Genomic DNA, 13,868 nt, shown 5'->3' with positions numbered 1-13,868 from the left:
GTTTAACACTAGTTAAGTTCAAGCAGTGGTGATCGAGGTTCCCTATTTTTGTGCTTCTATATTTCCTAGATTTTTCCACACTAAACCTATATAATTTTTCTAATAAAAAACAGAACATTTTTTCTTTAAAATATAAGCTATTTCAACATAAAGAAAACAAAGTATGATATTGGGTCTATAAATAAGATAGAATCTATTTATTTTAAAAAAAACTGTACATTTGCGAACCATGTACAGTGAGCACACGTGTAGCTTGTGAGTTTTTCATTTTTCCCAAATACATTCACAGAATTAATTCTGCTTTGAATTTTATTAGCACGAAGTGTGGAAGAGCCCTTTCATTCCATTAAAAAAATATGTTGTGTTAATGTTTTTAACAATAAACTTCTGAACTATCAAGAAGAATGCAGATCGAAATCAGTGAAGAAATAGATATTAAGAGGCCAAAAAGCTTTAAAGTTTAAGAGTCCCACTAGAGTCATGCTACAAACCATCAGGGACACTGAGGCTACTGAAATTTAGGTCGTTTGACAAATACAAAGGGCCGAATAAGAACAACAGTGAGTGGATAACTTATTTTATGCATGATTAACAGTACTTTTATTTTTAAAAATCCTCTACAAGGTGACTTATTTTAATGTGTTTTTAGTCATGACACTCTGGATAAAATGTGCTTATTTAGCTGATTCCTCTATTTTCACGATTCCAATCACTATTAGTAATGATACACTGCCTCATTTATTGGCAATACGCCAACACCCTGACTCTCTGGCTCGGCTACCCTGCTTTTGGCCTTGATCATTGCTAATCGTGTCTCACTTGCTTTAAAATTCCACTTATAAAATTCCACTTATCTTGTTTAATTTTATTGACACTTGGCTTACCTATGATTGTCTACTCTAACCTTCCACTGCCAGTTTCCAAACCGATTAAGTCAGGTATGCAAATAACAAAGGAAGTTGCTCTATATATACAAAACGATAGAAAATGCTAGGCGGGGAGGGAATAAATTTAACAACATGCCTTTATAGAAACAACATACATGCGAGGAACTAAAAACACATTTCTTTTAAGGTTTCAGAATTTAAATTATTCCATAAATTAAATGTTTTTGTCAAAAATAAAGCTGCGTCTAATAACTTAGTTTCTATGTCTAACCACTCATTACAAGGACTAAAATGTTAGCTATATAACCATAAACACAGCATAAAATAATTCAATTAATAACTAGGGTATGTTCTTGAAACCAAAATTGCAAGAGAAATTCAGCAGTGTCAAAAAGAAGCCCATTTGCAGACATTTATCATTATTCTTCCTTTCCTCTCTATCAGCACTAGGCATATTTCCTTTGGTTATCATCTTTAAAAAAAAAAAAAAAATTTAAAAATAGAATTCTCCAAGAACAGTGTAACCAAAAAAGTGAACTAAAATACAATTCTGTCAATAAAAAGGTATTAAATATAAACTTATTAGGACTAAAAAGTCAATTATGAAAGTTAACATATTTTTGAAAAAGCCCCAGTATTTCCTTGCTTACTAGTGAGAGTGATCATTTTTCTAAAAGTTTATTAGTTGTTTCCCCTTGTAAAAGCTGTATATTCATGTCTTTTGCCCATATGTCTACAGTAGGTTTTCTTACCAATTTGTATGAGCTCCTTATATGCAATATGGGTATCAGCCCTTTCTGTCACATATTTTGAGAATGTTTTCACCCACCTTTGTTTTCTTTTTTAAATTTGAATTTGGTTTTTGGTTAATGCTCCCTCATTTCTTAATCATAAGTTCATTATGGCTAGGATATGAAACAATAAAAAATAACAAGTTCAGTTTTTTCCACAAATGAGAATTGGTGGAGTACTATATTACTACTAAGATTTCAAGCAAAAAAGAACACACAAGCCTCAATCTTAGTTGGCTACTTAGGAAGGACACTTCAAAACACATTAAAAAATAACTGTATTATTTTCCAAATGATTCAGAACTATTCGAAACAATGAGCCCTGTATAAGTCATGAAATGAACACTGTTGTCTGGGGAGGCATAACAATAGCAAATATAAGGTAGGTTATTCAATGAGTTATTCAAACCTAATAACAATGATTAAACACAAATTCATTTATCCTTAAAAATAAAAATAGTAATCCAATAAATAAAATTATGAAAAGTCCTTTTTTCCCCCATTAAAATGATTTATTTAAAGTACAAAAAGTACTTTTTTATGAATGTTTAGAAAACATTATTGTGCAAAATAATTCCTCTTCCAGAATATTAATTTTAGAGATCACACTAAGGCTAATGATACGCAATTAATGATATAGAAAGTGATAAAAAATTAAAAGTAGATGGCCTCCCATTATAAAACTAGCACTATATTGATGCAATAAGTATAAATGTAAATCATGCATTAAGAAAATGTGATACAAAATCCAAATTTACATGATGAAGTACTAATAGGTGTTTATATAACACAATGATGTTTGGTTTATAAAAGGATTCAATACAGATTTTCTAAATGGTCATTTTCCTCAACAAAGTTAAATGTATACAATTTCAATATCTCTTTGAGACAGTGATCCAAGCTTCTTCCTTGGACGAGGTTACCAGTTCATACTTAGTTTCGATAACTTGTCCCTCCACAGAAAGTAGGTGCAGTCTCCTCACCAGTACACTCAAAAGTACAGTGGTCACCATATACGCAAACCTAGTCAGGAAGAAAGTCAACTGTTTACTAAGGATTAACAATTATACTTTGATTACATAGACTGTTCATTCTCATCAACAGTGATCATCAAAAGAGTAAGTACCAAGTCTGGCGCTTCCCTTTCAGTTTCCTTTCTCTATCATCTCACCTCAGCTCTGGGCATTCCTGTGGGCCTGAGAATCCAAGCAAGGAGAAAGTCTTCATTACCGATTCATCATCAAACCGCTCTGGATCAAACCTAAAAAGATTTGGGGCTGATCACAACAGAACTCCACTGACATGGTACCTATTTACATGATAAGAACACAGGTATATAACAAAGTTTAAAAACTACCGAAGATAGAAACTGCTATCGCATTAAATTTAATTTTCACCTATTGTGTAACCCAAATAACATATTGTACATAAATCGTCTTTTTGCTTAATAATTTCCTAAACAATATATGCCAAATACATTTATCCAGAATCAGCATGAAATGAAATTGTAACATATGCTTATATCATCTTATGAGATATAAGGATACAAAATCACACAAAAATCACATAATGAATATTTACATTTCACAGTGTTCAAAATATGTTACATGAAATGATTGGTTCAATATGCAAGACATTTTACATTGCCTCTTCAATTACATTTTATTCCTTAAAATCAGAGACACCAAACTTAAAATTATATTCCTCAATTACTTTAGATCCAGACTTATTAAGTGAATGAAATGAAGAGGCTAAGATATTTTATTCTACAGATTTTTACGCTGTAAAAAATCACTGGGGAAATGGATATACTGAAACAAAACAAATAACTTACCCAACCAGGAGCATAAAAATTCCTCTCAAAAATAAATGTGTTTTTTTTTTTTGTTGTTGTTGTTGTTGTTCTTTTCTAGGGCTGCACAGGCAGCATATGGAGGTTCCCAGGCCAAGGATCTAATCCAAGCTGTAGCCAACAGCCTACACCAGGGCCACAGCAATGGGATCCAAGCCACATCTGCAACCTACACCACAGCCCACAGCAACGCCAGATCCTCAACCCTCTGAGCGAGGCCAGGGATGGAACCTGCAACCTCATAGTTCCTAGTCAGATTTGTTAACCACTGAGCCATGACGGGAACTCCAAAAATAAATGTTTTAAAAAGAACTAAACTCAAGGGGTTCCCATTGTGGCACTGTGGGTTAAGAAACCAACTGCAGTGGCTCCGTTCAATGCAGAGGTACTGGTTTGTTCCCCAGTCCAGCGCAGTGGGTTAAAGCATCCAGAGCTGCTGCAGCTACGGTAGGCTCCATTTCAAACGCTGGCCTGGGAATTTCCATATGTCATGGGTGTGGCCATTTAAAAAACAAAAACAAAAACAAAAAAAACCTCTAAAACTCTACTATGAGAAAAAAAAAGAATTCTTCTTTTATTTTATTTAAAAAAGTTTTTATTAAAGTATGGTTGATTTAAAATGTTCCTTTAATTTCTGCTATATAGCAACGTGACCCAGCCACCTATTTTTTTCATTTGCCATTAGGCTCTTACTGAAGAGACAGGATACAGTTCCCTGTGCTGCACAACAGGACCCCGTCACCCATCTGTTCTAAATATAACAGTATCCATCACCAAACCCAAACTTCCCATCAGTCCCTTTTCCCCCTTCCCACTGGCAAACACAAGTCTGCCCTCCATGTTCATTTTTGCTTTGTACATAGATCATTTGTGTCATATATTAGACTTGACATATATGTGATATCATACGGTGTTTGTCTTTTTCTAACTTACTTCACTTAGTATGAGAGTCTCTAGTTCCATCCATGTTGCTGCAAATGGCATTATTTTGTCCTTTTTATGGCTGAACAGTAATCCATTGTACATATGTACCATATCTTCTTAATCCATTCATCTGTCAATGAACATTTAGGTTTTTTCCCTGTTTTGGTTATTGTGAATAGTGCTGCAATGAACATGAAGGTGCATGTATCTTTTTCAATGAAAGTTTTATCTGGATATATGCTGAGGATGGGATTGCTGCATCATATGGTAGTTCTATATTTAGTTTTCTAAGGTATCTCCATACTGTTTTCCACAGTGGTTGTACCAATTTACATTCCCACCAGTAGAGAAGGAAGGTTCCTTTTCTCTACATCCTCTCCAGAATTTGTTGTTTGTTGACTTGTTAATGATGGCCACTCTAACTGGTGTGAGGCAGTACCTCATTGTAACTTTGATTTGCATTTCTCTAATAATTAGTGATGTTAAGCATTTTTTGAGATGCCTGCTTGCCACCTGTTTGTCTTCTTTGGAGAAATGTCTACTTAGGTCTTCTGCCCATTTTTCAATTGGGTTGTTTGGTTTTTTGTTGTTGAGTTGTAAGAGGTGTTTGTATATTTTGGAGACTAAACTTTTGCTGGCTGGATCATTTGCAAATATTTTCTCCCAGGAGTTCCCGTTGTGGCTCAGTGGTTAATGAATCCAACTAGGAATCATGAGGTTGCGGGTTCAATCCCTGTCCTTCCTCAGTGGGTTAGGGATCTGGCATTGCCGTGAGCTGTGGTGTAGGTTGCAGATGTGCTCGGATCCCACATTGCTGTGGCTGTAGCGTAGGCCAGTGGCTACAGCTCTGATTGGACCCCTAGCCTGGGAACCTCCATATGCCGTGGGAGTGGCCCCAGAAAAGGCAAAAAGACAAAAAAAAAAAAAAAAGATTTTCTCCCATTCTGTGGGTTGCCTTTTCATTTAAAAAAACAAACAAAAAAAAGGGTTTCCTGTGCTGTGCAGAAGCTTTTGAGTTTAATTAGGTCCCACTGGTTTATTTTTGTCTTTATTATCGTTATTCTAAGAGGTGGATCACACAAGATGTTGCTGTTATTTATGTCAAAGAGCATTCTGCCTATGTTTCCCTCTGTTTTACCATATCTGGCTCTACATTTAGGTCCATTTTAACTCCATTTTGAGTTTATTTTTGTGTATGGTGTTAGAAAATGTTCTAATTTCATTCTCTTACATGCAGTTGTCCAGTTTTCCCAGCACCGTTTATTGGAGAGACTATCTTTCCTTCACTAAATGTTCTTGCCTCCCTGGTCATAGATGAGTTGACCATAGGTGCTTGGGCCTGTTTCTGGGCTTTCTATCCTGTTCCTTTGATTTACATTTTTGTTTTTGTGACAGTATCATACTGTTTTGATGACTGTAACTTTGTAGTACAGTCTGAAGTCAGGGGACCTGATTCCTCCAGTTCCATTTTTTTCTTTTCAATATTGCTTTGGCTATTTGAGGTATTTTCTGTTTCCATACAAATTTTAAAATATTTTCTTCAAGTTCTATAAAAAATATCATTGGTAATTTGATAGAAATTTGATAGTATATTGCCTTAGGCAGTACTGTCATTTTGATTATATTGATTCTTCCAATCCAAGAGCATGGTATACCTTTCCATCTTTTTGTGTCATCTTTGATTTCTTTCATCAGCATCTTATAGTTTTCAGAGTACAGATCTTTTGTCTCTTTAGATGGGTTTATTCCCAGGCATTTTATTCTTTTTTATGCAAGGTAAATGGGATGGTTTCCCTAATTTCTCTTTTTGATCTTTCACTGTTAGTATAGAGAAATGCAGTTTACATCTGTGTATTGATTTTGTATCCTGAAACTTTACCAAATTCATTGATGAGCTCTAACAGTTTTCTGTCAGTGTCTTTAAGATTGCCTAGGTATAGGATCATGTCATCTGCAAACAGTGATAGTTTTACTCCTTCCTTTCCAATTTGGATTCCTTTAATTTCTTTCTCTTCTCTGATTGTGGTGGCTAGGACTCCCAAAACTATGTTGAATAACATTGGTGAAAGTGGACATCCTTGTCTTGTTCCTGATCTTCGTGGAAATGCTTTCAGTTTTTCACCATTGAGAATGATGTTAGCTGTGAGTGTGTCACAGCTAACATTATATTATTATTATATTAAGGTAGTTTCCTTCTTTGCCCACTCTTTGAAGAGTTTTTATCAGGAATGGATGTTGAATTTTGTCAAAAGCTTTTTCTGCCTCTATTGAGATGATCAAATGGTTTTTATTTTTCAGTGGGTCAATGTGGTGTATCACATTGATAGATTTGTGAACACTGAAGAATCCTTGCATCCTTGAAATAAATCCTACTTGATTATGGTGTATGATCTTTTTAATATACATTTGTAAGCAGTTTGCTAATATTTCGTTGTGGATTTTTACATCTATGTTCATCAGCGATACTGGCCTGTAATTTCCTTTTTTCTCTTTTTTTTTTTGTGGTATCTTTGTATGGTTTTGGTATCAGGGTGATAGTGGCTTCGTAGAATGAACTTGGGAGTGTTCCCTCCTCTGCAATTTTTTTGGAAAAGTTTCAGAACAAGAGGGGTTAACTCGTCTCTTATTGTTTGATGGAATTCAGCTGTGATGCCACCAGATCCTGACTTTTGTTTTTTGGAAGTTTTTAAATCACATTTTCAATTTCAGTGCTTGTGATTGGTCTAGTCACATTTTCTATTTCTTCCTGGCTCAGTCTTGGTAGGTTGTACCTTGGTAAGAATCTGTCCATGTCTTCTAGGTTGTTCATTTTATCAGTAAACAGTTACTCATAGTAGTCTCTCGTGATTCTTTGTATTTCTGTGGTGTCAGTTGTTGCTTCTCCTTCCTCATTTCTAATTTTATTTAAATGAACCCTCTCCCTTTATTTCTTGATGAGTCTGGCTAAACGTTGATCAATTTTGTTGATCTTTTCAAACAACAAACTTTTGATTTCATTGATTTTCTCTATTGCTTTCTTTGTCCCTATGTTATTAATTTCTGCTCTAATCTTTATGACTTCTTTCCTTCTACTCATTTGGGGCTTTGTCTATTCTTCCTTCTCTAGATGTTTAAGGTGTAAAGTTAGGTTGTTTACTTGATTTTTTTCCTCTTGCTGAGATAAGATTGTACTGCTATGAACTTCCCTTGCAGAACTGCTTTTGCTATGTCCCATAGGTTTTGGATCATTGTACCTTCATTGTCATTTGTCTCTAAGTATCTTTAAATTCCTCTTTGATTTCTTCAATGATCCATTGGTTGTTTAGCAGCATATTGTTTAGCTTTCAGGAGTTTGCATTTTTTGCCATTTTCTTTTCTTGCAGTTGATTCCTAGTTTCATAGCATTGTGGTCAGAGAAGATACTTGAAATAATTTCAACATTATTTTAATTTACTGAGGCTTCATCGGTGGCCCAAGATGTGATCTATCCTGGAGAACGTTCCATGTGTACTTGAGAAGAAAGTAAATTCTGCTGCTTTGGGGTGAAAAGTTCTATAGATAGTTAAGTCTATTTGGTCTAGTGTATCTTTTTTTTTTTTTTTTTTTGGTCTTTTTTTGTCTTTTTAGGGCCACAGCTGTGACATGGAGGATCCCAGGCTAGGGGTCGAATCAGAGGTGTACCTACAGGCCTACACTACAGCCACAGCAATGTGGGATCTAAGCCACATCTTCGACCTACACCACAGCTCATGGCAATGCTAGATCCTTAACCCACTGAGCAATGCCAAGGATCAAACCTGAGTCGTCAAGGATACTAATCGGGTTCATTAACCACTGAGCCATGACAGGAACTCCGAGTGTATCATTTAAGATCTGTGTCTCCTTGTTGACTTTCTGTCTGGATGATCTGTCCATTGCTATAAAAGGGGTGTTAAAATCCCCCACTAATACTGTGTTACTATCGATTTCTCCTTTTCTGGCTATTAGGACTTGCCTCAAATACTGTGGTGCTCCTATGGTGGGTCCATGTATACTTACACTTGTCATATCTTTGCCTTGTATTAATCCTTTAGTCATTATGTAATGTCCTTCATTGTCTCTTCTGACCTTTTTATTTTAAAATCTATGTTGTGATAGGAGTATTACTACACCTGCTTTTCTATAATTTCCATTTGCATGTAATATTTTCTTCCATCCCCACACTTTAAGACTGCATGTGTCCTTAAATCTGGAATGCTTCTCTTGTAAGCAGCATATATATGTTTTTGTATCCATTCAGCCAGACTATGTATTTTAGTTGGGGCATTTAATCCATTTACCTTCAATGTAATTACGCATAAGTATGTACTTACTGTCATTTTCTTTTTTATGACTATTATTCAATGAATTCATTACATTTATAATTGTACAAGGATCATCACAATCCAATTCAATAGGATTTCCATCCCACATCCACAGCATATCCTCCCAGCCCCCAAAACTGTCTCCTTTGGGAACCGTAAGTTTTTCAAAGTCTGTGAGTCAGTATCTGTTCTGCAAAGAAGTGCAATCTGTCCTTTTTTCAGACTCCACAGGGCAGTGAAAGCATTTGATGTTGGTGTCTCATTGTATGGCTGACTTCACTTAGCATGATAGTTTCTGGGTCCATCCTTGTTGCTAAAAATGCTGGTATTTCGTTCATTTTAATGGCTGAGTGATATTCCATTGTGTATATGTACCACATCTCCTTGATCCACTGCTCTGTTGATGGACATTTAGGTTGTTTCCATGTCTTGGCTACTGGAAATAGTGCTGCAATGAGCACAGGAGTACTTGTGTCTTTTCGAGTCATGGTTTTCTCTGAATAGATGCCCAGGAGTGGGATTGCAGGATCAAATGGTAGTTCTGTTTTTAGCTTTCTGAGGCATCTCCATCCTGTTTTCCACAGGGGTTGCACCAATGTGCAATCCTACCAACAGTGTAATAGGGTTCCCTTTTCTCCACACCCTCTCCAGCACTTATTGCTTGTAGACTTTTCAATGACGGCCATTCTGGCTGGTGTGAGCAGGTACCTCACGGTGGTTTTGATTAGCATTTCTCTAATAATGAGTGATGTTGAACATCTTTTCATGTCTTTTTTGGCCATCTGTGTGTCTTCTTTGGAGAACTGTCTGTTTAGATCTTCTGCCCATTTTTTGATGGAGTTTTTTCTTTTCTTGGTATGGAGCTGCAGAAGGTGTTTATAAATTTTGGAGATGAATCCCTTGTCAGTCGATTCAGTTACAAAGATTTTCTCCCATTCTGTGGGTTGTCTTTTCGTTTTGTTTAGGGTTTCCTTTGCTGTGCAGAAACCTTGACGTTTGATTAGGTCCCATTTGTTTATTTTTGTTTTTATTGTCAGTAGTCTGAGAGGTGGATCTGAGAAGATGTTGCTGCGGTTTATGTCAGAGAGTGTTTGGCCTATGCTTTCCTCTAAGAGTTTTATAGTGTCTGGTCTTATATCTAGGTCTTTAATCCATTTGGGGTTTATTTTTGTGTATGGTGTGAGGGAGTGCTCTAATTTCATTCTTTTCCATGTGGCTGTCCCGTTTTCCCAGCACCACTTACTGAACAAGCTGTCCATTCTCCATTGTATATTCTTGCCTTCTTTGTCATAGATGAGTTGGCTGTAGGTGTGTGGGTTTAATTCTGGGCTTTCTATCCTGTTCCACTGATCTATATGTCTATCTTTGTGCCAGTACCACACAGTCTTGATGACTGTTGCTTTGTAGTATAGTCTTATGTCCGGGAGCCTGATTCCTCCAGCTCCATTTTTCTTTTTCAGGATGTCTTTGGCTATTCTGGGTCTTTTGTGTTTCCAAACAAACTTTAAAATATTTTGTTCGAGTTCTGTGAAAAAATGTCCTTGGTAATTTGATAGGGATTGCATTGAATCTGTAGATTGCCTTGGGGAGTATGGTCATTTTGATCATATTGACTCTTCCAATCCACGAGCATGGTATGTCTTTCGACCTGTTTGTGTCATCTCTGATTTCTTTCATCAGTGTCTTATAGTTTTCAGAGTACAGGTCTTTTGTCTCTTTCGGTAGGTTTACTCCTAGGTATTTTATTCTTTTGGATGCGATGGGAAACGGGATTGCTTCCCTGATTTCTCTGCTCTCTGATCTCTCATTGTTAGTGTATAGAAATGCCGTCGATTTCTGTGTATTATTTTTGTATCCTGCGACTTTGCCAGATTCACGGATGAGCTCTAACAGTTTTCTGGTAGAGTCTTGAGGATTGTCTAGGTATAGGATCATGTCATCTGCAAATAGGGATAGTTTTACTTCTCCCTTTTCAATTTGGATTCCTTCTATCTCTTTTACTTCTCTGATTGCTATGGCTAGGACTTCCAAAACTATGTTGACGAGTAGTGGTGAGAGCAGACATCCTTGTCTTGTTCCTGATCTCAGCGGGAATTCTTTCAGCTTTTCACCATTGAGAATGATGTTTGCTGTGGGTTTGTCACATATGGCCTTTATTATGTTGAGGTAGGTTCCCTCTATGCCCGCTTTCTGAAGGGTTTTTATCAGAAATGGGTGTTGGGTTTTGTCAGAGGCTTTTTCTGCATCTGTTGGGAGGATCATATGGTTTTTATTCTTCAGATTGTTAATGTGGTATATCACACTGATGGGTTTGGGGATACTGAAGAACCGTTGCATCCCTGGGATAAATCCCACTTGATCATGATGTACAATCCTTTTAAAGTATTGTTGGATTTGGTTTGCTAGTGTTTTGTTGAGGATTTTTGCATTGATGTTCATCAGTGAAACTGGCTTGTAGTTTTCTCTTTTTGTGGTATCTTTGGTTTTGGTATGAGGGAGGTGGTGGCCTCATAGAATGAGTTTGGGAGTGTCTCTTCCTCTGCAGTTTTTTGGAACAGTTTCAGAAGGATAGGTGTTAGCTCTTCTCTAAATGTTTGATGGAATTCTCCTGTGAAGCCATCTGGCCCTGGAGTTTTGTTTGTTGGAAGTTTTTTAATCACAGTTTCAATTTCACTTCTTGTAACTGCCCCTTCGTCTTTTCCATTTCGTCTTGGTTTAGTCTTGGAAGATTGTACTTGTCTAAGAATTTGTCCATTTCTTCTAGGTTGTCCATTTCATTGGCGTATAGTTGCATATAGTAGTCTCTTATGATCCTTTGTATTTCTGTGATGTCCGTTGTTACTTCTCCTTTTTCATTTCTAATTTTATTGATTTGAGTCCTCTCTCTTTTTTTCTCGATAAGTCTGGCTAAGGGTTTGTCAATTTGGTTGATCTTTTCAAAGAACCATCTTTTCGTTGCATTGATCTTTTCTATGGTTTTCTTCGTTTCTATTTCATTGATTTCTGCTCTGATCTTTATGATTTCTTTCCTTCTACTAACTTTAGGTCCTGTCTGTTCTCTCTGGAGCTGCTTTAGATGTAAAGTTAGCTTGTTTCTTTGAACTTTTCCTTGTTTCCTGAGGTGGGCTTGTATTGCTACAGTCTTTCCCCTTAGAAGGGCTTTTGCTGCATCCCATAGGTTTTGGAGTGTCGTACCTTTGTTGTCATTTGGGTCTAGGTATTTTTAAATTTCCTCTTTGATTTCTTCACTGTTCCATTGGTTGTTTAGTGGCATGTTGTTCAGTCTCCACATGTTTGTGTTTGGGGCAGGTTTTCTCTTGTTGTTGATCTCCAGTCGTATAGCACTGTGGTCAGAAAAGATGCTTGATATGATTTCAAATCTCTTAAAGTTACCAAGGTTTGATTTGTAGCCCACAGTGTGATCCATCTTAGAGAATGTCCATGTGCATTTGAGAAGAATGTGTATTGTGCTGCTTTTGGATGGGATGTCCTATAAATATCTATTAAGTCCTTCTGGCCTAATGCTTCATTCAGGGCCTGTGTTTCCTTGCTGATTTTCGGTCTGGATGATCTGTCCATTGCTGTAAGTGAGGTGTTAAAGTCCCCCACTATGATTGTGTTATTGTCGATTTGTCCTTTTAAGGTTGTTAGCGGTTGCCTTACATATTGTGGTGAACCTGTGTTGGGTGTGTAGATATTTCAAATTGTTCTGTCTTCTTCTTGGATTGATCCTCTGATCATTAGGTAGTGACCTTCCTTGTCCCTTAAAATATTCTTCATCTTAAAATATTCTTCATCTTAAAGTCTATTTTGTCTGATAGGAGTATTGCTACTCCAGCTTTCTTTTGATTCCCGTCTGCATGAAATATTTTCTTCCATCCTCTCCCTTTCAGTTTGTATGTGTCCCTAGAAGTGAAGTGGGTCTCTTGAAGACAGCATATATAAGGGTCTTGTTTTGGTATCCATTCATCCAGTCTGTCTTTTGGTTGGGGTGTTTAGTCCATTCACATTTAAGGTAATTATTGATATGTATGTTCTTATTGCCATTTTATTAACTGCTTTGGACGTGTTTTTGTTGCTCTTTTTTCTTCCCTTCTTCTCTTGTTCTCTCCTCTTCTTGTTTGATGACTCTCGTTAGTGCTGTATTTGAGTGGATTTTTCTTATTTGTGTGTGTATCAATTGTAGATTTTTGGTTTGCAGTTATTCTGAAGTTTTGATATAAGAGTCTATGTATATAAGAGATTGTTTTAGGAGTTCCCGTCGTGGCGCAGTGGTTAACGAATCCGACTATGAACCATGAGGTTGCGGGTACAGTCCCTGCCCTTGCTCGGTGGGTTAACGATCCGGCGTTGCCGTGAGCTGTGGTGTAGGTTGCAGACGTGGCTCGGATCCCGCATTGCTGTGGCTCTGGCGTAGGCTGGTGGCTACAGCTCCGATTCGACCCCTAGCCTGGGAACCTCCCTATGTCGTGGGAGCAGCCCAAAGAAATAGCAAAAAGAGAAAAAAAAAAGGGGCGGGATTGTTTTAAGTTGTTGGTCTCTTAATTGCACGTGCATCTCCAGTGTCCTGCATTTGTACCCTCCTCCTCTCACGATTTCTGATTTTGCTGGCATACTTGTGCACGGATGATCTCGTATCTTTACCGTATATATACCTTTACTGGTGAGCCTTGTCATTTTTGAAATTTTTGTTTCCTGTTGCTGTCTTGTCTTTTCTGCCTAGAGAAGTTCCTTTAGGATTTGTCGTAAGGCTGGTTTAATGTTGCTGAATTCTCTTAGCTTTTGCTTATCTGTGAAGGTTTTGATTTCTCCTTCAAGTCTGAATGGGAGCCTTGCTGGGTAAAGTAATCTTGGTTGGAGCTTTTTTCCCTTCATCACATTAAGTATATCATGCCACTCCCTTCTGGCCTGCAGAGTTTCTGTTGAAAAATCTGCCGATAACCTTATTGGGGTTCCCTTGTATGGTACTTGTTTCATTTCCCTAGCTGCTTTCAAGATTTTCTCTTTGTCTTTAATTTTGGTCAGTTTGATTAATATGTGTCTCGGTGTATTCCTCCTTGGGTTTATTTTATATGGTAGTCATTGTGCTTCC

General features: G+C 37.0%; 1 protein-coding gene across 1 annotated transcript in view; it reads right to left on the bottom strand.

Annotated features, from left to right (window-relative positions):
• Positions 591-13,868, bottom strand: part of CYP20A1 (cytochrome P450, family 20, subfamily A, polypeptide 1) — a 66,405-nt gene continuing 53,127 nt past the window's right edge. Inside the window, 2 exon segments of the mRNA NM_001315809.1 lie at positions 591-2,701; positions 2,850-2,939. Of these exon segments, the coding sequence (NP_001302738.1) occupies positions 2,551-2,701; positions 2,850-2,939 (241 nt within the window). The 3' untranslated portion in view covers positions 591-2,550.

This window comes from Sus scrofa, chromosome 15 (genome assembly GCF_000003025.6).
Source record: "Sus scrofa isolate TJ Tabasco breed Duroc chromosome 15, Sscrofa11.1, whole genome shotgun sequence".
In the NCBI taxonomy this organism is placed as follows: domain Eukaryota; kingdom Metazoa; phylum Chordata; class Mammalia; order Artiodactyla; family Suidae; genus Sus; species Sus scrofa.
Note: the sequence above shows the minus strand (reverse complement) of the source record. Positions and strands in the feature narration are given on the sequence as shown.